Below are 27,500 nucleotides of genomic sequence, written 5' to 3'. Positions count from 1 at the left end.
TGCATATATATATATATATATATATATATATATATATATATATATATATAAACACATACATATACATGCATACACATTCTTGCACATATACATAAATATATGCGGTCTCTCGTTTTCTCTATTCCTGAACTACCAACGTTGTATGAGGAAAAACAATGAAAACTCACTGCAAATTTCCTTCATACTGTAATTAATTTCCTCTTTAATTTTATAATAAATATTTGTCTTCACATTGTCTTCAAATTAGGTACAGTTTAAATTATACTGAAGATTTCTAAAAAGAATGACAATGTCTATACATAACTATATCCATCAACTAGAAATTATTAGAACTTGGTATGTGAACACCCTGTATCCTCTTCCGCGTATTCCTTAATTTCAAACTAAAATTTCAGCCCCCTACTTGTGTTGTGCAGAGATGGTTACCGACTTCTATTTTACAGTCATAATCAGATGGCATCACACACACACACACACACACACACACACACACACACACACACACACACACACACACACACACACACACACACACACACATTCACGTAGTCAGACACATACACATGTATGCGTATATGAGAATGCCCTGCCTGCACAGCAATATGTATGTACGCCTGTCAACAATCTCCCTCTCTTTATGTCTGTCTCTCTTCCTTTGTCTCTTCCACTTTCTCTCTCTCGTCCTCTTTCCCTCTTTCTCTCTATCTCCCTCTCTCTCTGCATTGCTTGTTTATCTGTGTCTTACCGCGCGCGCGTGTGTGTGCAAGTACGAGAGTCATAACGAATTCGAGTTCCGACTTTTGTCCACCATTGAATTATTGTTCTCGCAAATGAGATGCCAGATCAGATACTGCTTGCAGGGTATTCCATTGGAAATCTTTATTCGATCCTCCCTATAGAAAATGCAACTAGCAAATATCTAGTGCTAATAACACATAAATGGATAAATAAATAATAATGGCAAAAAGTAAAGGGCAAATATCAATGGCTTCACTTTTACAACAAAATAGGACGGAAGTAACTTTCCAAAACGACTCAGTTGTAAACCAACAAAGGGTTTTTTTTTTTTACTTTCCACCCATTGTAAAGAAATATAATATGAGAATAATACAGTCAAACAAAGAATTACAAAAGATAATAATAATAATAATAATAATAATAATAATAATAATAATGATAATGATAATGATAATAATAATAATGATAATAATTCTTTCTACTAAAAGCATAAGGCCTAAAATTTGTGGGGTAAGTCGACCAGATCGACCCCTGTGTTTTACAGGTACTTAAGTTATCGACCCCTAAAGGATGAAAGGCAAAGTCGACCTCGGCAGAATTTGAACTCAGATCGCAGCGACGAGCGAAATACCGCTAAGCATTTCGTCCGGCGTGGTAACGATTCTGCCAGCCCACCGCCTTCAACGACAACAACAACAGCAACAACAACAGTATTAATAATAATAACGCAAAGTCAACCTCGGTGAGGCAAAGTCGCCCTCAGCAAATCATAATAATAATAATGATAATAATAATAATAATAATAATAATAATGATAATAATAATAATAATAATAATAATAATAATAAGGCAGATATAGAACGTCTTTATCTGCCAAGAAAAGAGGGAGGTCGAGGACTACTACAGCTGGCATTATCAATGAAGGTAGCCACAATTGGCCTAGACACCTATATGAAAAACTCTGAGGACTGGATGCTAAAACTTGTCTTAAAATATGAAAGCAAGAAAGCATCTTACTCAGTAACAAAACAGGCAAAGGAATATCTAAGTGAATTCCAATTGCAACAAATTCAAGAATTAGACGAACTAGAAACACCTACAGAAAAAGCTAAGCGCTTGAAAACCCGTGCTAAAATTGCTGCCTTAGCTATTATGACTGAAAAATGGCATGGAAAACCTCTCAATGGCAAATACCCAAAGAGAGCGAATAATGCAGATATTGACAAAGCCCTTACCCACCAATGGTTAATGGCCTCTGGATTGAAATCAGAAACAGAGGGGTTTATCATAGCAGCCCAAGATCAATGCCTACCTACAAAGAACTACCAGGCCAACATATTAAAGAACGGCAGCTCCCCATTATGTCGTATATGCCAACAACAAAATGAGACCATCGATCATGTTGTCTCCATGTGCAGTCTGCTTGCGCCTACAGAGTATCTCAACAGGCATGATAGAGCTGCACAATATATTCACTGGGTAATATGCAAAAACCTGGACTTGCCCCATGATAAAAACTGGTGGGAACACAAACCACCCCCAGTACTTGAAAATGATCACATTGCACTCCTCTGGAACTTCACCATTCAAACTGACAGAAAGATAGACGCAAATAGGCCAGACATCATACTGAAAGACTTCAGACAAAAATCATGCCTCCTCATTGATATGACTGTCCCAATTGATATAAACGTATCTGTCAAGACCTACCAAAAACTGAGCAAATATAAAGATCTTGAAATAGAAATTAGCAAAATGTGGAATCTGAAGACGAAAACAATACCTATTGTCATAGGTGCCCTGGGAATGACAGCGAAACGGGCTGATTACTACCTAGCTCAGATACCAGGAAACCCCAAAATGGCTGAAGTCCAAAAGATAGTGCTCATGGGAACTGCCCATATCCTACGTAAAATACTGTCTATGTGATCTCAAATTTTAAAGCAAACATAATTTTCTTATGGTTTCTTAAACATTCACTTGAACAAAACTGTACAAATCCAAATATATGGTACCCTAGGCATAACACCTACATGAACTTCTAACTTGTTGTCTCTTGAGGTCTCTGGGTGAGACTTGGATCCAACTTGTACAAATGCAAAACAAAAGTCAAACATAAAATAATAATAATAATAATAATAATAATAATAATAATAAATGTCCTGATGCAGTACCAGGCACTGTCTTGGTATAAAAGATGGGTTACAAAAAGATATTCCACAGATTTGCTTGTCAGTTGCTTGACTTTAACCAGCTGAGCATGTCCTTTAGTGGCTGCCGATATGTGCATCTCTGATCACGAGCAGAAGTAGTGGGGGAGCATCATAGCCATGTGCTGAGAGGAATTCTTTGGTGTTTGAATACTCGTTTCTGGAAGGATAGGTGTTTCGTTCATCATCCCTAAACAAACTATATTCAGGGACCTTTTGAGCGGGATGGGCCACTCGACGTGAAGAAAATTCTAACAGGGCCCCCACCTACGAGATCATGCGTTGTTCATTTTCATATGAGATCACCGTGTCGTGCACATATGGTTGTGATGCCTGTGCCTGGTGTATCCTTATCGGAGAGGTAGTCATGATGGTTATACAGGGTTTCGTATATTTGTCTCACCTCGTATAGTTTTACTTGGATACCACCTTTTGGTTGAGTTTTGCCATATCTGGCGCTTCTGTGGTGTTGGGTACACGGGTGGAAGTGCCACTCCTAAAATCGTTGTGTTAATCTTTTCGCTTAGCATGTGTATGCGTGTGTTTTTTGTTTCTTCCTCTTCATGTGTGCGCATATGTATGTATGTATGTATGTATGTATGTGTGTGTGTGTGTGTGTGTGTGTATGTGTGTGTGTGAATGTTGTGATTATGGTTGTAGCTGAAAAATCGATAGTTTTGTTCGTGCCTTTGGCATTGTTTATAGAAATGTGAAAATTTTTTCTTCATTCTCTCTTTACTTTTAAAACGCCTGTCTTGCTGTAAATAAATTCTTATTCACTTTTTTTCTATTTTGGCTTGTATGGCAGTATTCATTTTCATATTTTTTTTCTTTCAAAGGCGTGGCTGCTATTTCTTGTAACCATATTATCCACGTAATATAAAGAAAGAAAAAAATTCTTTACTAAATAATCAAATTTTATTCATCTGCAAGGTCAGACTATGAAATTCCATAGTGTCACTGTTTGCGAATAAATAAGTAAATAAATAAATAAAATTCTCTGCTGCCGAATGACTCGTCTTTTCACCAGAAGTCTAATTGCTGGTTTGTTTGATTTACATTTTATTGTTGTTTATGTCGCGTTATGTACTTCTCCATCAACAGTTTTATCTTATTTTTTACAGTGTATGTTGTTGAGGTGGGGTTTGTTACTATGTACTTGGCTGTTGGTGTTGTTACATATGTTGTAGTTGTTGTTATTGCAGTTGTTTTTGCTTCTGTTGTTTCTTTTGGTGTTTTTATTAATCTTGGTATTTGTGTTTGCATGGTTTCCTGTTCAGTTAGTGTATATTTGTGGATTTAGATGTTCAGATATCGGTGTTATCTTGTTTTTTTTAATGGATTTTGCTGCGGTTTCTTTCGTGTTTGCATGTTTAATACTTAAAGCAATAATGAAACGGCGAGCTGGCAGAATAATGCCCTGATGCAGTTCCAGGCACTGGCTCTCGTGGCTTTTGATCTTAACTGATTAGAAGTGCTATGTACATTGTTTTGTCTTGGTATAAAAGATGGGCTACAGCAAATATTCTGCTCAATGCTACAAATTGGCTTGTCAGTTGCTTGACCATAACCAGTTGAGCATGTCCCTTAGTGGCTGACAATATGTGCATCTCTGATCACGAGCAGAAGTAGTGGCGAAGCATCATAGCCATGTGTTGAAGAGAAATTCCTTTTAGGATTTGAATATTTGACCTCTGAGGGCATGGATGTTTCGTTCAACATCCTTAAACAACCCTTATTTAGGGACCTTTTGAGCGGGATTGGCTACTCAACCTAGAAAAAATTCTAACAGGGTTCCACTTGCAAGGTCTTGCGCTGTTTGTCTTGATATGAGATCACTATGTCGCGCACATATGGTCGTGATGCATGTGCCTGGTGTATCCTTATCAGACGGATAGTCATGATGGGCATACTGGGTTGCGTATATTTTACTCCAGTGTCATTTTGCCCGCGTCGATGGAATTTTAGCTCAGAAAATGAAGACAGGTGAAGTGCGCCTACGCATTTTGTCCGGTGTGCTACCAATTTCGGCAACTTAGCTTAACGAAAGAAACAACTATAACAACAACAACAATTTAGTGTTCAACTAGTCAAAACAGTGCCTCTGATAACCCTCATTGGCTATGGTACCACCTCTAATGATGATGATGATGATGATGATGATGATACTAATAATAACGTACGGTGATAAATAGCACCTTATCCGTTGTTTATGCATACGAAAATATATTTATAGATTTTCAAATATTTGTGCTTCGTTTTACGGAAACGTGACAGTATGATTGAACAATAACATCAGAATGTACATCGATATAAAAGAAGTAAAAATAGAAAAGAAAATTAAAAAGAAATTGAAAAGAAAAAAAGTTTAGACAATAGAAACGAAATGGAAACAAAAGGGGACAACACTAATGAAAGGAAGAATGGAAGTTGGATAGATTGATATTGAACTTTTCTTCATTATTGAACACCGGATGTGTGGTGAACGAAATAAAGTAGATGGACACAAACAACGTGCTGAGTCTGAAATCTCTATGCCTGGAAGCCATTTTAATTTATTTTCTTACAATTATCTTCCTCTCTAATATTTTGAACAATTCATGAGTATCATAGATTTCACCATTATTTTGATTAACGAAATTAATACTTCATTTTGACATCACTTCATTTTTCACTATTCTAACAGAAACTTCGTTATTAAAGGCAAGAAAACAATGTATTTGATGGTATAAAAGATTCCCTAACATAGACGCACCCCGATTTCATCAGAAGAAGTTTTCAGTGCATTAAAGCTTACTGGAAGTCCAAATTCACGTATAGGACCCGGTGGGGATTCACAGTGTTTAAGCCTTGCTGCTATAGTTTTCATTAATTACATTTAGACATTTTTTTCTAAAATACCAATAAGGTATGTACGTTTTAATTCTTTCAATGTATCTTTATTATTTTAAGTGTTTGCATAATATTATTCTATGAAAGCCTGAGGTTTATCACCAGTCGCTGAAATCAATTAACTTAATATGCTTTAAGTATAAAAAATATCTCCTCCTGATCTGCTCGTGGTAATGAAATTGTGTTTGGTGAAGTGAAAACTACGTCAGCAGTTATGTAATCTAGAATTATGAAGATTTGAAGTGCAACCGTTAGTGATGAGTGAGTAAAAATAGATGTCTCTTCGACTCAATTCTTCTTCCAGTAATATTTGACAGTTCGGTAAAAATGTTCAACAACCGATTTAGTAAACCAATCAGTGAATTATAAACGTTTTATTTCGATTGCCAAACAACAGACCAGATTTGGAGACATATTTCATTGACCTTAGGACTTCAGATTTCAATTCAACACTCCTAACACCAATGTGGTAAATATGATATAATCTCTTCCTGTTTCAAAAACTAGAATCTGGAAGCTTTTTCCTCTTTCGAGATAAAACTTATACAGGTTGAACATTACTGATTACTTGGCTCTGTCTCTTACGTTTCGATGACAACTCTACTGAGGCCTAGATGGTAGCGCTTGTTGATTTAGCTGTTATCCTCCTGCTACAGCTATGAGATAACTTTGAAATCAATAACTATTAACGGAAAACAACAAACACTTAAGAGATTTGCTCAAGATCTTGTTTCTTTGATTAGATATAGATTTTTGCAGGATAATGGGTTAGAAAAGTTCTAATGTTGTAGTAACATAATATAACCAAACCTGAATATTTGTCTTTATTCGCTGTGATTTTATTGTGTGTACGTGTTGGTTTAAATCTTAAAGTCTATTTGAATTTTACATGGCGACTTTGGTTTTCTGATATTCATTATTATTTATTTAAAAAATAAGTTAAGAAAATGCTAAAATGTCCGCAACAGTTCTTTACTCCCACCGTCTACTATTTTTATATCTTTAATTTGGTATCTAATGCCATTGTTTTACGCTGGAATGATATCATAGGATAAGTGTAGCCCCTTTATTAAAAAAAAAACTATAGATTTGCTATCCAAGTTGTTCGAAGTTGTGCAAGCAAAAACATTCCAGAAAACAGGCACAGTGTGCCTGATACATTGCCTTCTTTTCTACAGGCTAATAAAGTAATGTGATAGTTTCTTATATGAATCGCAAAGTTGTTGGGACGGTAAAACGATGAGAATTTATTTGTTATATGATTGTTAAGATTTGTTATTGCGGAATTCAATATTTCGTTTACAGTGCAAACTTAAAAGTATCTCTTTCTCCCCAACAACAAGACAGTTTTATAATAATTTTCGATGGAAAGATTTGAGACTGTAGTCGGAAACTGAGGTAGCTAAAGCATATACCATAACTGATTCATGGACACAGAAATCTATTGAAAACTACGAAGAATTATTGAACATCTCTAAGTTCCACTTAAGGATTTTTCAGAACATTATTGGTGTCGAAAAAAAATTAAGGGTGAGGAAAAAGCATTAAAATTATTGGTAAAGAGAACAATGAAATGTCTTAAACCACGCAAATGAGTCATCCATTATATTACCAGAAAACAAAAGTCGACTTTAGAAAATAAATAGATTAAATAAGTGAATATATTTTGCGAGGAACTTACCTTTGGGTAAGATGAGATAAGTAAATAATGGTAAAATCCACATATAAATCTGCGTCATCCTGTTGATGCAGCTGTAGTCTGAAGGACTCAAAGAATGTTGTAGTGTAATCTGTTACTGGTAGCCTAGTGTAAGGAGAGAAAAAATATCGTCTGAGATATATAATACTGTTGAATGCACAGATTTAGCAAACGAACGGTAAGGTGTATTTTAGAATTCAGAAAATATGAATATATTTTGATATACGTGTTCCTTGTAAGTTTACGTGGTAATTACACGTTTTTCTTTTTAACATCCACAGCATTTACCGTCGTTCTTGAGAATTTGTTTTCTCTACTGTAAAGCATTAATCCACTGTTTATTTTCTAATCAGTTTGGTTTTCTTCTTTTCCTTACGAAATATTAACCAAGATCAATGGCTTCATCAGAGACGCACGCTTTAACAACTGCTCAGGATCCTTGTGTTGAAAAGCCTACATCAAATTCAGTCAGATATTGAAAATGTCCCTATGTATCATCAGAAGTTGATTATACTATCACAACATATGATTGATATCATCCAAAGTAGTTATTATTCACATCGCAACATATAAATATTGTTATCGGCAATTTACCTGAAGACACGAGAAGATATTTCTTTCATCAATCATTCAGAGTTTTCTTATAATTCAGACCACAATCACTGTGTTCACATCCATAATCTCTTGTTACACCAGAGAGAAGATATTTCAAATCCGTACCGTTTTAACCATATAATATTTACCATAATATCATACCATCTAGCAACTTTAAGCCTTTTTCATCTCTTAGTACAATTACCATACTTAAAACGCTATAATTCTTTTATAAAACGATTTACGTTTATCGTCATAAATATTACACTCTGAAATTGAATTTAGATATCGGATTAACATTGGCTCTTATTACTTTGCTGTAAATAGTTCGATCATCGACCGAAGCTCTGAATTGAAATCATCGTACAATAACTACCGAATTAACTACAACGAACTCAGATAGGGTAACACATGCAGTCGCAATAAACTGGTAAATGTAAATAAGTCTATAAAAGTTTTTGTAAAAGCTTCATAATCTGAATATTTATGATGAGTGAAGAATATAACAACACAAACTTTGTTATTCGTCTGAGGGAGAGAGAAAGAGGGAGAGAAAAAGAGAGAAATGGAGAGAGTGAGGTGGATAGGGAGAGGTGGAGCGAAAGATAGAAAGACAGAGAGAGAGAGAGAGATGGAGAGGGAAAAACAGAAGGGTGTGGAGAGAATGAGAGACAGGTGTAGGTAGTTTACATGTAGGAAATTAAATATGAGAAGGACTTACATTAGAAGCACTTCAGGTAGATGTTAATTCTCAGTGATACCCCAACAAAACGGTAGCAGTTTGTGAAGGTGTTTATTCACGACCATCAATATTTATATAAATTACCAAGCACTAAGCACCCGTTGAATTTCATATACGTATCGGATATACAATCCAATCACTTCCCCTAACAGGATATTGAATAAAGCGGTCGCATTTGCAAAACGGTATTTTCAGGATTTATGACAGAGGAAAACACACACACACACACACACACACACACACACACACATGTATATATATATATATATATATATATATATATATATATATATATATATATATACACACATATATAGGTGTGTGTGTGTGTATATATATATATATATATATAGATACACACACATATATATATATGTGTGTGTGTGTGTATGTATATTATATGTATGAATGCATATACATAATGTTTAAATGATGATGTATATGCGTTATACATATATGTATAGTATATACGCACACACACTCATGCGAATATATAAATGCATTATTATATATTCGTAGTTGCAGTAGAAGGATTTCACGAGGTAAGTTTTATTGTTGCCAATGCTTGTTGCGATATTTATTATAGATTATTATTCTAAGACAATGAACGGCTGGAACACTGTATTATATCCGAGTTAAATTATGGATTCTTTAGTGATTGCGATAATTGAGAAATTCAATAGAACTACGTGAAAAACATTGTTTAGTAAATGTCGCATAAACCGCTTATAATCGCCGAAGACATAGCACAGGTTGTTGTTGCTGATCTGTGTACGCTTTTCTGTCATAATTAATCTTTCACTTGTTATTGCTGTCTCCTTGCTGTTATGGTTGTTGTCGACGTAGTTGGTATGAAATAAAAGTTTGTAATTGGTGGGGACAAAAAGTACATTAGTTAGTTTACATGGGAACGAAGCCGTGAAGGATTTTAGATTAGATAAACGAGGATTGTTATTCTCAAACAGAATATAAATTACATTGTGTATATTTTCAAGAAAGAAATACTTTTAATGGAATGATATTTGCATTTTCTTGATTTGGTAAGAAAGCGTAACGATTACATACACCTATAAGTTAAGGTAACTACGGCATTTGACAAAGAAGGAAGAGATAAAACACAATTTGTGATAAGAAGCAATAGATTTATATACAACGATAAGTGCAAAATCTTATTCAGTCAATAGACAAAGAAATTTAGAGTTCCAGCATCAACAATTCATGAATAACTGCCATCACACACAGAAAACCACACACACACACACACACACACACACACACATACACGCATACACACATACACACACACAAACACACACACATACACACACACACACACACACACACACACACACACACACACACGTGTGTGAAAAATACATAAATACATAGCTATCTTTTATCTCAATGAACAGCCATTTCTGTGGTAAACATTTACGAAAAGTTTATAAACCCTACCGAACAAACAACTCTAAATAAACGAACTTCACATATGGAAATTATGTAACTTCTGAGTTCTTTATTTTCTCCATAACTTATGCCTGGAACTGCTTTCCGTATATATATATATATATATATATATATATATATATATATATTTATTTATTTATTTCATCAGCTAAAACTTACTTAATGTCTGTAATGTCGTTATAACGATTTCTCTGATCTCGAGAATTGTTGTGTGGTTTTGGGATAAGCGCATTTGTTTCTCAAATTTTTTAATGAATCTAGAAAATTACTAAATAAAGACAGAGCAATATCAATCTCTATCCAAAGATATCATAAACCATAATTCAAATTTCTAAATGAATACAACTAACATTAAAACGCATAACTGTTGTACATGTGGTTAAAAAATATTTTCAGAAGTGGCTGTGTGGTAAGAAGCTTGTTTCATAAACACATGGTTCCCATATATGTATGTATAACGGGAAAGCAGAATAATTCTTCTGCCTCGTACTTAAGTGCTATCCAAAAGAAGAGACTGTTTCATCGACTTCCAACAGCCATATTACCTACTTGAATTGTTTTATGCAACAAAACAAATCTGTTTACGCCAGTATTTGGCATGTGCGTGCCCTTTAGCAGAAGTCCTTGTATTTAAGATATTTACGAACTTTCTGTAGCTTGTGGATAAATTTCTCTCTTTCTACCATTAGTCTTGGAGCCTCTAAAAAATTCTTTGTATTTGTGTTGAGTAATTAGGTAAGGGATTCAAATACTGTGAGGAGTAGCTTTGCATTTCACTCCTCACCGACTGACAAAATATAGTCTTTGTTCTTAACTTTCCTTAACTGATTAAGGCATTAATGAACAAAGAATAAAATCTGTTTGCACAAACATTAACCTTGATATACTCCAAAATAAACCGTTCTTAAAACTGTGGCAACTATCTGCAATTCTACCACAGCGACCTCTCTCGTAGATATAGTTTTGTTTCTTTCTGAAAGCGTATAATTCTAGTTTCATCAGAAATCTTGCTCTTCAACGTCACTTTGTTTCTTTCGTTTGGAACGGTCGCTTTCCTTGTGAAACTTTAGTAACAAAACAGTCAACTACACACGTCTCTTATTCTTGTATATAAGTTTCTCTGGAACATAACGAAGGGAACGGCGTTCCTCTCTTTCCTCGCCGATGAGAAGATTAAAGTGGCTAATCACACTCTTTCCCAACGCCAGCCCTCCGGACGTTGTCAAATTAATATTATTGTCTATCTGGGAAAGACAACAGTCTGTGTTCAAACTGTGGCAGAGACTAGTAATAAATTCATTAAGTACTCTACCAAAGAAAAAAAAATACAAAAAAAAAATGCATCGAAACATTTTCAAATCAGATTAAAGAGAAGCTGCACTGTAGCATAAATAACTTTCTTACATTAATGCTAAAACTATCTTAATTGAAGCAAACTCTCTTACAGGAAGAACAGACGACACCGCTACATAACAGTGCTGGTCAAATAGCAGAAAACAATCTTATTCAGCAATCATTGTAATGTGGATTTCAACCTTCATACTGCTAGAGTTATTATTTTGTGATGAAGAATACAAGACAATGTGAGACCATTCATCAAAGACGATAAATATTGTTCAAATCAAAATGTATGTTGGAATATTTATTACGTGTCTATTAATAATAAAATAACTACTGAATCTCTCAGTCTGTCTCCCTCCTTCCCTCACCACCTTTCCTCCACTTCCGCCTATCTATCTATCTATCTATCTATCTATCTATCTATCTATCTATCTATCTATCTATCAACATACATATGCACATACGCGCGTTCACACACGCACACACACACACACACACACACACACACACACACACACACACACACACACACACACACACACACGCACACTGAACAGCAATTCCTCATTTCAAATAATTCGTACTTTAATATTTATGATGCCTAAATACTTACATTGTTACGCATGTACGTATTTGTGTGTGAGAGTATATATATATATATGTGTGTGTGTGTGTGTCTGTGACAGTCTGTGTGTGTGTGTGTGTGTATATATATATATATATATATATATATATATATATATATATATATATATATTTATATAGATATACATATATGTATATATGAGTGTATGTGTAGGTATATTTATATCTATATGTATGTATCTCCCTCTCTTTCTCTCACTATATATATATATATATATATATATATATATATATAGTTTATATATATATATATAAGGTATATATATATATATATATATATATATATATAGTTTATATATATATATATAAGGTATATATATATATATATATATATATATATATAGTTTATATATATATATATATATATAAGGTAAGTTCTTATGCTATATTGGTAACGGTTGCTACATCCTCTGGGAAAATTATTATATATATATATATATATATATATATATATATATATATATATATATATATATGTATAAGTATGTGCATAGGTGTGTAATTATGTATGTATGTGAGTGTATAAACAAATGTAAGCAATTAAGTATCATAAATATTGTAATGTGAATTATTTGGAATAAACAATTACCGTAGAGCAGACAAGATAAAACCAAAATGCAAAAGAAGTAATACAAAATAGAGACATCATTAAAAACGACGGGAGCAAAACTAACGACAACACTATAACGAATCACAACAAAAATGAATACCTTATAAATATGAAAGAGGGAGTTGAAGCAAAACTAGATTGGAATCAGCAACATATATAATAACACAACACTAGACAAAACGTCATAGAAATATGAAGGAAGATATGTATGTATACACACACTTCCATTTACATATATCTTCCTTGTTTCAGTCATTGGTCTGTGGCCATGCTGGTGCACTGATTCGAAGCGTTTAATCGCACAGCTCGATCTCACTTCTTATTTTTTAATGCATGGTATTTACTCCATCGTTCTCTTTGGCTGAATCACTCCCTTTCGGGGACCTAAAGGAACCAACACCGGTTGTCAAGCGGTGGAGGAGACAGACACAAACACAAAGACACTCACGCACATATTCTCTCTCTCTGTCTCTCTTTCTCACACATACATATATACATACATACATATAGGGAGAATTCACAAAAAAACAACAGAGGAAGACAGGTGGTGTTGAAAACAAATAGATGTATTAGTATAACGTTCGGGAATTGAGAAAGTCTTTAACGTTTCGAGCCTACGCTCTTCTACAGAAAGGAACACAGAAAGAAACAAGGAGAGAAACACGGAGAGAAAAATATTTGTGTAGTGGTCAGCGATATATCATGGCGAAACTTAGCAAGAAATTGATGAAAGAGATGATTTAGGTGAATGATATAACGCAACGTGTTGTGAGCATGGGAGGGCGACACGTGGGTTGTATGAAAATTCTTGAGCCTTAAAAAAACAAAAAAAAAACAAACAAAACAAAACAAAACATGGCACAAGACTTCTGATGAAGGTACAAGACTTCAAGGCTCAAAGACCTTGACAGCTCAAAGACCTTGAAGGCTCAAACCTTTTCATACACCCCTTGTATAATAAGAAAAAAGGAAAATCTTAGCGCACCCAATTAGTGCTCAATATGAGCAAAATATAACAAAAATCAAAGCGGATGACAAATTTTCATAGGTCAAGTTCCTTTATCATGTATTTTGTTTTCTCATGATACAGGAACTTGACCTATGAAAATCTGTCATCCACTTTAATTTTTGCTATATATAAGAGTCGCCATGAGCCTAGGAAAGAAACGGCAATTAAGTGACCATTTTGCTTGCTCATTCCGAAGAGTGTCCTATACCCTGTTCATAATCTGTGTCCTGTTAAATATATGACTAATTTTGTTGTGATCATTTTGCCATCTCACGTATATTTACATCACTATTCTTCTCGCTTGTCTAACTCTGATCTCGGTCTTTTCACAACAGAACACAGTTCGATACATTTCCGCCCTTCTAATTTCAATTCCATTCACCATAGTTTTGTAACATCAGTCTTTCCACTGAAATACTTGTCTAAAACGTTAAATTTTCTTCTGACTGACAGCATAATTATATCTTCTTCTTCTTCTTCTTCTTCTTCTTCTTCTTCTTCTTCTTCTTCTTCTTCTTCTTCTTCTTCTTCTTCTTCTTCTTCTTCTTCTTCTTCTTCTTCTTCTTCTTCTTCTTCTTCTTCTTCTTCTTCTTCTTCCATTATACATCTCTTCACAAATATGATAGTTTATAGAGTATTAAAACAACTGCAGTATATGAATGGTACACTTGAAAGGACGACTGCCCAAGTCGAACTCAGCAGGCTTTGAACAGAGACCTTAAATGTCCATAGCTAAATACAGCAATACGACAGTCCGTTTGTCATGATCGACGAAAGAGAATAACACAATTAAAATATCTCACAACAGGATCGGAGGCAAATACTTACAACAAGCTAATAAGTTATTATTTTGTCAAATAAAGCTTATTTATATTCCTTTTCTTCTGAAGAAAAGCAATTAAAAGGAAAACAATAAAAAATACCATCATAGATTTGTAAAACACAGAAAAAAAAATGAAAATTAACGATATTGATATGCGGAAAACCATAGGTTAGATGCCAGCACTTGTCAATTTTAAACAAATAAATCGCTACATTTCTCGCCAAATAAGTTTGATAAATAGAAACTGAAAATGGTGTAAGATAATAAAAACAAACAGTTGAATCTAATCAATCACCTTCAAAGATGTGTTAATAGGTTATCCAAGAAAGATGACTGTCATCAGAACATCAGAAAAATGCGTCTGAAAGCAGTATAATTGACATGAAATTCGGTCAAAACCAATCAGCTTCTAAAAACAGATGAACGAAGTCTGTAAAAATCAGAGAACGACCTGTTCATGCAGGTAATACAAATGAGTCTAGCATCACCTCTAATATGTTACAAGTACAAGGTACAGACGAGAATATACTTTATGACAATGAAAAACATAAGAAGTAGCACACACATATGGTACATATGCTAGCATTGAATCAGTGGCCCACAATGTTTTTGTGTGCCAGTGGTCTTAAAAACATTTAGCAGATTTGTTTGGAAGCCAAACGACAACATTAGTTATATTAGATATGAAAACCATTAACTACCCAACGCTAATAGATATTTCTACATCAATAGTGATATTGCCTGCCTCTACTTAAAGCTACCAGGTAGAGAATCAACAACGACTCAAATAGTGTTCCAATGTCGATTCCTATAACACCGACAACTTCAACAAACCACCAAGAGTCGAAGTGCAGAGGAAGATCTTAACCGTCACTGAGTACCTCCACAGCAACAGTGCAGCTTGTAAGATCTGGGTTAATCGTAGTGATAAAAGTAAGTTGTGCTGCAACAGCCTTTGAACGCGGTGTGGTACCACACAGGCGTACAGCTAACGAAAAGCGAAAAGAAAATGTATGCGTTATACGTGTACCCTAAAGTGAAAGTAATAACATTTTGGGAGTAGAAGTCTTATATAAACTAATCATAAATGTACTCTCCATGAACATTATGCAGGTAGAATATTTGGGCAAGAAAAAGCTAGTTTAAAAACTATAGGGTTAAAACGTAAGGAATATAGATATATTATTGGAATGTGTGTATGCATAGAGACAGGACTAAAATCATTCGAATATATAGTACATGAGAACTCATGTTAAGGTTCAATGAGGAAAACTGCAAGATGTTTGCTACTTATTAGCATACTTATTTAAATTATAATGAAAGTTTTGAGCTTTGTATCAAATAGTGTTTACGCTACGCAAAATACATTTTTACATATTTCACACTTCTGACATTACGATACACCGATATATACATACATCTCCAGAACTGGTTTGCATTTATCGAATGTGAGTTTAGAAACTGAACAATAGGATTTACAAAAAACGATTTCTATTATCTTTTACTTGTTACAGTCATTAGACTGCATCCATGCTGGGGCACTGCCTCGAAGAATGTTTAGTCGAATGAATGACCTCCAGTCTTTTCAATTTTCTACTACTTAAAATTTCCATTTTAATTTCTTCTCTTCTCTCGTTTTTCTTTTTCATAACTGTAAATCGCTAAAATTAAAGCTAAAACAGGCTGGTAGTGGTGGTGGTGGTGGTGGTGGTGGTGCTACTTCTACTACTACTACTACTACTACTACTACTGCTGCTGCTGCTGCTGCCGCCACTACTATTGCTGTAATTTCCGACTTTGAACGGTTGCGGAAAAATTGTAAATTGAAACAGCATTTTTTTTCTTCCGTATATAAAAGTTCATGATAAGTCTATCTCGCAAATAAAAAATAAATCAAACCAAAGCATTAAAACATGCGGAAAAGCATGAAAACACAAACAATATGTATGTATACCGATAACAAAATTCGTGCCAAGACTTCCGCTAGGACAGATTAAAAAAGTCCTTTCGTAAGCAATGCCGCGTTGAGAATATTGAATTCGTCAATCCCAAAGGTGATATACATCACTGGCCGAGCCATAGTGATTCCCTCTCACCTATCTCTATATCAGAGTTAATAATTTATATTACATGTTCTATTGTGGCTTTAGGTTGTTGTGATACTGTAAATACTGTGGTTGTTTTTGCTCTTCTTCTTTTTCTCTATCATCTGCTATGTGTACATGTTGAATACATATATGATGCAACTTATACGTAATCATTACGTGTATATATATGTGTGTGTATGTGTGTGTGAGGTGTGTATGTGTGTGGTGTGTGTGTGTATGAATCAGTAATTTTGTCACGTATATGTAAATCTGTCTACATACGTATAAAAATTAAGTATTGAAAAGTATATTGTCTATTTATCCATCTGTCTATCAATCTATGTATCTATCTATCGATCGATCAATCTATCTATCTTCTATCTATATATATCTATCCTTCTACCCCTCTCTTTCTCGCAATTTATCACTCTCATACTCTCTATCATTCTATTTATCAATATTTACATATATAAACACACACGCATTTCACACGTACTTTTACTTTTCTCATTTAATAACTCTAACTTCGCTAATTCATAACAGGTTTTCTGTGATAAAACATTAAACCTGTAAAATACTCTCTTTGTTCTACTGTTATATTTAACCCATACACCCATATTCTATTAAAAAAATATCGATTATGTCACATTTATGCGGAAATATTACTCGTGTGATTAACAAATGTCCAAAAATATCATTAAAATATAACCCTCCAATACGCTTTGACGTTATTACTAAAATCATATTCCTGTCTTCCGTAGGAAAAAACAGAACAAGAATAAAGGTAGAGAATACTTCCGTTGCTGAATACATGCATAAGTTTCAACAAAAAAAATAGTGTTCAAACATATCCATCAATATTTCCCCCATATTAGTTGAAACTGTAAAGTGAAAAATAATTGTAGCATTAGAATGTCTAGCTCCCTTATAGATGTAGATATCTCTTTCAAAATTTGCGAGGAAGAGAATATCTCCCGGCAGTTAGCTGGATCCGAACTCTTTGTCTACCAATTTTGTAAATTCATTGCAAAATCAATACTCATTGGTATCCTTGGCTATGTTAATAAATATTAAAATCTCGAATAGCAGCAGTTCTCATGCAAAAATGTTCGCCGGGTAATATGTGCTTTATAAACACAAAAAATGACTGGAAAAGTAGATATAGGTAAAAGAGTGGCGTAGTTCATAAGTAAGGGTAAGGGGCGGACGCGACCACCGCTCCAACCGAGCACATTTTTCAAAATTTGAGCCTTTTCAATCTTTTTAAACTCTTATGTATGTATGTGTATATTTGAGTTTGTGTTGTGTATGTGTCTGAACTGGCCCTCACCATCACTTGACAACCAATGTTGGTGTGTCTACATGCTCGTAACTTAGCGGTGTGGCAAAAGAGACGATAAAATAAGTACTAGCCTTATAAAGAATAAGTCCTAGGGTCCATTTCTTCGATTTTAATCTAGTTAATGTATGTATGTATGTATGTATGTATCTATCTATCTATCTATCTATCTATCTATCTATCTATCTATCCATTCTCTCTCTCTCTCTCTCTCTCTCTCTCTCTCTCTCTCTCTCTCTCTCTCTCTCTCTCTCTCTATATATATATATATATATATATATATATATATATATATATATATATATATATAAGTAATAAAAGGTTAGGTTTGAAATTTTGAAATTTAAATATATATAAAGCTTAGATTTGAAATTTGGAATATATATATATGTGTGTGTATGTGTGTATATGTATATATATAAACCTGAGTGAGTGTTATTGACACTGTCAGTGAATGAAATTCTATACGTGTTAAATGATGAAAATGTCAGCATTGATATACATCAAACCACACGCTTTTAAAAGAAATATTCATGCGCTAATGTGTATACCAACATTGATGTTACAAAAATATCACCGAACAAATGATGAAAGAAAAAAATGTAGGAACTAAATATACTCTAAGATCCGTAACGTTAGCTTTGGGATGGAGTGTGATTATCCACTGTAATCTTCTCATGAAGCAAGGGAACTCCGCCCCCTTGCATATGTTCCCGTTTTCATCGCTGTACAGATAAGTTCACATCAGTGAAAGAGTGGGACCTCCTTTTGCTCATTTGTCTTGCTAAAAGTTGGCTAAATATCAATCAACTCAAAGACTGTCGCCTTAAAAATGTTACGAATCTTTTGACTATGTGATCGTAGATGCATAAAAAAGACAAGATGATAATGGCCAGTGAGTTTTAGTGTGTTGGATTTGTGTTTATGTGACACGGAACTAAACAACAATATCTTTGTTAAAGTTGTGACATCTAACCTATTTCCTAAACGTGTTACTGATGTTTACAAAGTGAAAATTGCATTGGATTTTGTTCAGCTTGAGAAAATCTGGAGGAATGTAACTTCCGAAATAAATGTTTAAGATATATAACTGAGTATGATTGAGTGAGGGAATTAGTACAAGAATAAGCAGAGGGCGTAGATAGTTTCTCATGCTGAGATTTAACATCAATGAATGACTTGCTATTAACGACACATATATCCGAACAATTTGATTATCCGCTATGTTGTATTTGAAAAGGGGAGTCTTCTCCAAAATATTATTGGTTAAACCTATGCAATTTATTACAACTTATTTTCCGTTGGTTTTCATTTAACGATATCTTACATATTTTACTCAAACCTCACTGCCTCAAGCTAGGTAAATAAAAGACGTTCTCTATTTATTTATATATGAATATATAATAAATGTAGAAATACACAGTTTATACAACAGAGTCAGAAATTTAAAATCCTATGTTGCTTGCGTTTTACTTTAAGACTTTCACCACAGTCGTCTGATATAAATACGTCGACTGAAAACAATGGCAAGAAAATCTTCTTTCTAGATCAAAGTTGCAGTTGATTTGTAAGTTTTTCTTCACTTTTTCTTTAGTGTAAATGTTGAAACTATTTGAAACTATTCCATCATGACAGCTGTGATATCGGATCAATTATCTAAAAAAAAAATATCACGGTTCAAGCAGTCATCTTTTGAAAATTATGGCTTAACTTGAAATTCATTGTTGCCAATACTATACTCTTGATAGTTCTCTCCTGCATTACAAAATTGGCTGAATATCTAGTTACATGAATATTGCAAAGTTTAAAATCAATTGTTAAATATAAAAAATTCATCTAAATAAAAAGTAAAGCATATGAAAAAGCATGTTCTCGTAAAAAAAAGTTAAGCAAAAACATAAGGTTATGCGTAGAACTTGTGAGCGAAACTGCTGTTTAAAAATTGAGTTATGTATGGAAAAAATTCTAAAAGAAATTACCCAATCTTAAGGTCACTGAACTGGTAAGTTAAAGTGCTTTCTATCTCGATTTGAGAAATAAGATTCTCAATGCATATTCATAAAGTTCGATCCCTGGCTATTTCTTGGTGTTGATAGTTTCAAGAAAATGTTTCGAGAATTTTTAGTGTTAACATAACTGATAAAATGGACTTTAATTATATATATTTTAATAATCCTCATAGAAGAAAATTAATACTGCAAGTAACTTAATCTGGCTTTTCAATATTTCAAACAGTTCATGATACAAGTTAACGAATATAATATATTTATTGGAGTGCAGTGAATTTTTGCCTAATAACGATTAATATACATGATATAGATTATATCAGTGAAGAGGGAATTACAACTGCGAAGATTTTAATAAGAATTACTGTCATCATAAGGATAAGATGTATATATTACAGTAGGTCGATAATGAAATCGAAGTTTCTTTTATGGAAGATATCAAATAATTCTTATTCCCATTTCTTTTAATTTGAAACCAAACTAATATTGAAATTTCCTAGAGGAACGAAAAAGTTTTGGTTGGCTGATTTTTACCTCATTAAGGAATTGTCAAGAGTCTTTGGTCCATATCGCACGGTAAACTTTGCATCAAATAACGTTAGATAAATACACAGAATAACAAAACACTCACAGAAATTACTCTATAATGAAATCTAGAAACCAATATTTATCGCAAATGAAAAACAAATATAACCATACCTCGACATATTTAACAACACATGTACTCTAAAGAATTTTCCTCTTTTCTGTATAAATGGCGAACATTTCGTTTTCGCTATAAATGTTTATTGTTATTTTCTATTTTAATTTCAATACTAATATTTTTATATTATTTTTCCTTTCATAAATTTAGTGATTGATATTGAAGTAAATTATCCTAATTTAATTCAAATCCAACAATCTCATTTGTTTATTGTAAATAAGTTATGGAGACGCTTTGGAATAATAATTTGAGTCGGAAGGAAAACCGTCACCATATTAAGGATGACACTGATTCATTTAACAAATATAAATCAAACACATTGCTTAAAGAATATAAAAAAATAAATTCTATGAAACACAGCAAATGTGATGGAATAAATTAATAATGAATGCAATAATTTGAATATATTTTGATCCCAGCGAAATGAACTGAATAAAGTAGTGTTTAGAAAAGGAAAAATATGACAACATTTCATCAATAACTCAATATATTCTGTATTATGAATTAGTTACTGTTTTATAATTAGCGTTAGTCTTCATTCACCTACTCAAATTTTCCTTTAAGAGTTGGTCACATGCTTATGGAAAGACGCAATTATTACTCTCTACTTTTTTAAAAAAATTGGAGCGTTTTAGAAACGGTTACAGTACAGGTCAGCACCGATAACAAGGTCAAACCATTGAGATTTCGATTGATAATCATCCACAATGCGAACTGAGCAATTTTATTTTATTTTTGTTAAGTAATGCTATATTGTCGCTCATTTAATTCAAACTAATAAGCATCGAATATAAATTCATGCTTAAAGATACATGTATGTTTAAATTCTATAGAAAAGAGACTAGAATAAATATCGAAGCATATCTCTAACCGTCTAAATAGAGAAATCTACAGGGTGTCCACAAAGTGTGGGTACCTGGAGTAAATAAAATTATAACATAAACAATTAAATATAAGAAATAATAATTTCTTAAAGTATGTGTTAATCCCCATATGGTTACATGGAGTAAATAAAATCATAGCATAAACAATTAAATATAAGAAATAATAATTTCTTAAAGTATGTATTAATCCCCATGTACCCAGACTTTGTGGACATCCTGTAGTAGCCTATTTGATTAGCTCTTTATCTATATCTTTTATCAAAAGGGCTAAGTGGATATTAAACAAGGATGTTACGAATGACACTAAATGTGAAATGGTAGCAACATATGACAAATAAATGCATTTATGGAGATCTGCTGAAAGTTAAGAAGGTCAGGCAAAGATAGGTGCGATTATCTGGTCACTGTGTGCATCACCCTGTACTAGAAGCATCCAAATTAATCTTGTGGAACCAACTTCATAGCGATATAAGAAGAGAAATACGCCGTCGCATTCACATCAACAACTTGATTGCAGATTCTGGTCTAGAATGTATCAAGGACATTGAGGTAGTGATGATTGACCGAGAAGTGTGGCGGGTAGACTTTGCTGTGGCCTGGGTTCGAACCCGGTCATAATAATAATTTCAAATTTTTGGCACAAGGCCAACAATTTCAGGACATGGGGAAATTGGTTACATCGACTACAGTGATCAACTGGTATTTATTTTATCGGCCCCGAAAGGATGAAAGGCAAAATCGACCTCGGCGAAAACGTGAACTTGGACAAACACCGCTAAGCGATTCACTCAGGAGCTAACGATTCTGCCAGCTCGCTGCCTTCAACCCGGCCATAATAATAATAATAATAATAGATATATCCCTTAATAGTGTATTTCTATTTTTTCTATCTTATTTCGAGAGACTAATTTAAACAAGAGTCATCAAAACATTTTATATATACGTATGTATATACTCACAAACTCATTAACGGCGTGTTAATTCGAATCTTATTTAAACCACAGTCGAGAAGATTCAACTACATTATTCGTAAAGGGAATCCCAACGTGCGTTACAAAATACCAGCCGCTCCCCTCAGGTGTAAGAATCTTTGTGTCAGGCACCAGTCATCTCTATTATACAGTCTCATATGACGACATGATGTTTTTTGTTTAAATCCACTCTGTTATAATCAATATCCAGTGTTGGCATTCTAGTTTATTTTCTTTTAAATTGGTTTTCATTCCTATACTACCAAAACGTCTGAGAACCTTTATTTACCGACTTTTGTGATTAATGAATTTCTCGGATGAATTACACGCGAGTGTAAACTATCAACAAAGCTAAGCAATGACAGACTAAACATAAAAAAATTTACGAACAGCAATGATAATGCGTATCTCTTTATAACGTATGACCCACCAGAGATAATTATGGAATATAGAGAGCTAAAACTTATCAAAAATTGGATTTGTGGACAGTTTTCAAAATTATCTAAATTCACATTAAGGAACAAAACCGTTTTGGCGAAGAGTGTGGGCAAAAATAATCTCTTTGATATTGAATAGTATAGACGTTAAAACTAAATGCCATGCATTTTTGTGTAAAACGAGCAGTTATTGCTTGAAAACAATTTCTCAGAATGCCTGAATTACTTTGTGCCACCCTAGCGATAACTCTACGAAAATGTTAACAGTCGATGCGTTGGAATTGGACATTTAGAAACTATCACAAAATGTAAGGTGAGCATTAATCTCACCTCATCCTATTTTATGGAAATACTGTATAATGTATACGGTATATCTAAACTTCGAACTATTGAGCGAAAATTATTAATACTGAAGCAGAAATAGAATCCTTGAACGAAAAATTCTATTAGCAAAAATGTCTGCTATTAACTGGAATCGCCATTAGCTTAAACTGTGCATCTAACTAACCGACTGTATATCAGAAAATAAAAGGAAACACCATCCCTGTTATAAAAAAGGAAAAATTCCTTTTTTCAGAAAGTTCTTAAATAATTTTGGTTTTACATCTACAAGGAAAAAATACATTTGAAGCATCATGCAATATGGCTGAATATGCTGGAAGAAAATAATCACAAGCACTGAATGTAAATCTACATAAAATATCAGACCTGAGACTTACTAAAGCCGTGGAAAAGCTGCATCAGAACACAAAGTCACAGGTAGAAATTTTAAAAAATAACTTGGGTGTTATTACTTGATGGTTGATGTTTTTACAAGGTTATTCATCTGAATGTATACAATTTTATAGATGTCTACAATGATACAGTTATTTGGCAACCAATGTCACGGGCACATACTGCTATGAATAAATGTACTTACTTAAGAGTATTCTATACGTTGGCTGCTTCTTTGGACGTTCAAAGACTGACCTTCAGGGAAAGAAAAGTAGAAATCATCTGCCATGAATTACTGACCCTGTATGAAACTCAGTTGGGATTAACTAGAGAATCTTAATTTCACAATTGAGACGTTGAACTTCCTACACACTCATCTATTTATCCACACAAACACACACACACACATACGAGCGTGCATCTTGATCGCATCAATTGACATGATGTCATTCGGTCTTACAGTTTCCTTTCTAACGTTTTTTACGTCACTACAACGGCTTCTTTTCCTCGGAGATATTTGGTGTCCTTCCCCCGTCACTCAAGCATTTGGGATTCATTCGTCTCTACCCTTCTAAATACCCGTATTGTGTCCAACATACCCAAGAACCACACCTTCTAGCTCAAAATGTTGGCCAACATTTATGTATATGTATGTGTCTGTGTGTGTCTGATAATCTGTTAATCTGATTTGCTATCTATACCTATTTCTCTATCCATAGAAGTGGCTGTGTGGTAAGTAGTTTGCTTACCAACCACATGGTTGCGGGTTCAGTCCCACTGCGTTGCACCTTGGCCAAGTGTCTTCTACTATAGCATCGGGCTGACCCAAAACTTGTGAGTGGATTTGATAGACGGAAACAATAGACATAATATAATGTCTAAAAGTTGATGAATACCACCTCTTGATCCCCTCAATTTTCTTATTGCTATGTGAATATATCATATATTATATTATATTAAGGCGGTTAGGTGACAGAGTTCAAATGCCATCCATGTCGAATTTACCGTTCACATCCACGAGGTCGTTAAAATAAATACGAGTTGTGTACTGCGGTAAATTTCGAAATTTCAGGCCTTGTAACCGTAGTGGAGAGGATCATATGTTATAAATATATACACAGACGTTCTCCATCCGCTCACATATATATGCAATTATACATAGAGGCAGATATATTTAACTGTATACTGGTATATGAAATCACATCTCTTCTACATTCAGTCACAGAATATATCTGTCGTAATTCTGCTCTTTTACGTTCGATAATTCTTTTTAACCTTGTATTGCTGTTGTTTATCATGATTATTTGTAAATATGTTCCAGCATTAGCAGTAGTAAGAGGAGTGATGCTATATATTAGTTCGATATATAGGCCAAATTTTAAACGTACAAATTATTAATTATAAACAACCGTTGATGTCCAACTCGTAAAATATCAGGTTAACAGTCCATACGACATGGAATAAATATTCTAGAAGACTTTTGAGCTTACAAATGAATGTATATTTACATTACTACTTTACATAAAAGCAAACAGAAACGCACACACATACACCCCACACACACATGAGCACTCATGCGAGCACATACACAAACAAACACACACACACACAAGCACACACAGACACACCCTCGAGCCAATAAATGTGATTATTTTCGTAGCTAAGGATATACAAACATGTAAAAGCCTGTGTTTTTGCATACATGTACGTGTATGTGTGTGTGTTCATGTATAAATCTTTTTATATGATTTTTTTTAAATATATGAAATGAATTTAACACTAAACAAAGATTATTCAATACTTTTCACTCGGCTACATATCATTAACAGTGTACAAGCCGAAACTTTGAAGTCTCTCAACTTTGTACAAATTAACTCATATATATGTGTGTGTTTGTGTGTGTGTGTGTGTGTGTGTGTGCGTGCGTACGCGCGTGCGTGAAGGAACGCGTATATAATATATGCACATATATTATATTACATATATCTGTACACACACATACGCACACACACATGTATATATATTATAGTGTGTATATATATTATCGTATATATATATATATATACCCATATTATAGTATATATATATATATATATATTCATCTCTCACACTATCTGTCTATCTATCTAAATGTTTATATATTTGAATGTACGTTTGTGTGTGTGTGTGTGTGTGTGTGTGTGTGTGTGTGTGTGTGTGTGTGTGTGTGTGTGTATGTGTATGTGTGGACCCACATATATTAGATCTGGATGCATTTGTTGATAAACAAGAGTATGGTTGTTTAGTTAAGAATATACAAAAACAGACTTATGCACGTTAGACTTTTATTTTGTTCAGCACATCGTACGAATATCTCTATTCGAAACAACGGCGGCTGGCGAGATGAGATTCGAACGAAATAACTCGATGTCCCGCATAATAATCTAAGGTAAACATTCGGCCTTTGCTTTAAATGTTATATTTCATATTTCTTCGTTTGCTTAATTTACAAAGACATAAATCCATAGCGCTGACTATCTTGTGTCGTTGTTTACATTCCGTGTTGAAAGATGTCTTCCAGATTAACTAAAATCATACAGTTTAGCTTGATGTGTTATCTATTTTACAAACACGCATACCTACACACATTCATATCATTCATATACTTGTTATATTAAAAATCTCGTATCTCGCATTCCATACTGATATCTTTTATCGCTTTTATATCGAATCCATATTCACAAATATTACTTCCGGTTTCATAAGTAAAGATAAGGTGTCATTTCAGAGTCAAACTAAAAGAAATATAACATTAATCTATTGTCTTACATTAATCTATTGTCCGTGAATTTCATTATTTCTTGAATTAAAAACAAGTCAATAGTATTCATGAGAAGCGTAAATGAAGTTTTCTTTTATTCATGAAATACATGTCTTAGAAAACAGTAAATATTCATGAGTATAGTAATTAAAATTTTCCTTAATTCAGGAAAATAGAAGCTACAATTAACTGCATTCCGATTATGTAATGAAAGAATGTAAATTTCTTAGAAGTTGTTAACTGAAATATCTTTTTCATACATGGAAGAGATATTGAATTTTAGGTTACTGAAAGCTTTGATATAAATTAATATTACAATTGGTAAATAATTAACATTGTTTCTTACAGAATTCCAACAGGTTAATTACTGGTTTGTTACATTTCTGACAGTGAAAATTATAAGGGAACGTATGTAACACGGGGTTTCTAATTTTACTCTGCTTTACTTTGAAATCAGAAGTTAGGATGTTATTGTCACTAACGTTAACGTAGACGTGAACGTCTGAATGCTGTGTGTGTGTGTGTGTGTGTGTGTGTGTGTGTGTGTGTGTGTGTGTGTGTGTGTAGGTCAGCCCTCGCCAGGGTGAAGAAACCGTGTCTGCCTGTTTCCTTGATAGATGTTATGCGAAGCACTTCTGATGTGGTTTTATTGATTTTACAGCGTTCTCTTTCGCCGTCTCGAATACTTCTGTCCTCGTGCACTATCGCTCCGTAGAAGTAGAGCCTATGTTGTGTTAATCCGTTCTTTTGACAAGTTTGTTTTAAATACATACACATATGCGTTCATCC

The 27,500-nt window shown here is 33.7% G+C and overlaps 1 protein-coding gene across 1 annotated transcript in view; it reads right to left on the bottom strand.

The window, feature by feature from the left end:
* The window catches only part of LOC106882137 (neuronal acetylcholine receptor subunit alpha-7), a 608,484-nt gene that overhangs the window by 183,108 nt on the left and 397,876 nt on the right, over positions 1-27,500 (bottom strand). Inside the window, exon 4 of the mRNA XM_052970401.2 lies at positions 7,522-7,644. Coding sequence (XP_052826361.1) covers positions 7,522-7,579 — 58 coding nt within the window. The 5' untranslated portion in view covers positions 7,580-7,644. The remainder of the gene's footprint in view (positions 1-7,521; positions 7,645-27,500) is intronic.

The sequence above is a fragment of the Octopus bimaculoides genome, chromosome 9 (assembly GCF_046866305.1).
Source record: "Octopus bimaculoides isolate indiv1 chromosome 9, ASM4686630v1, whole genome shotgun sequence".
In the NCBI taxonomy this organism is placed as follows: Eukaryota; Metazoa; Mollusca; class Cephalopoda; order Octopoda; family Octopodidae; genus Octopus; species Octopus bimaculoides.
This window is presented reverse-complemented; position numbering and strand designations above follow the sequence as displayed.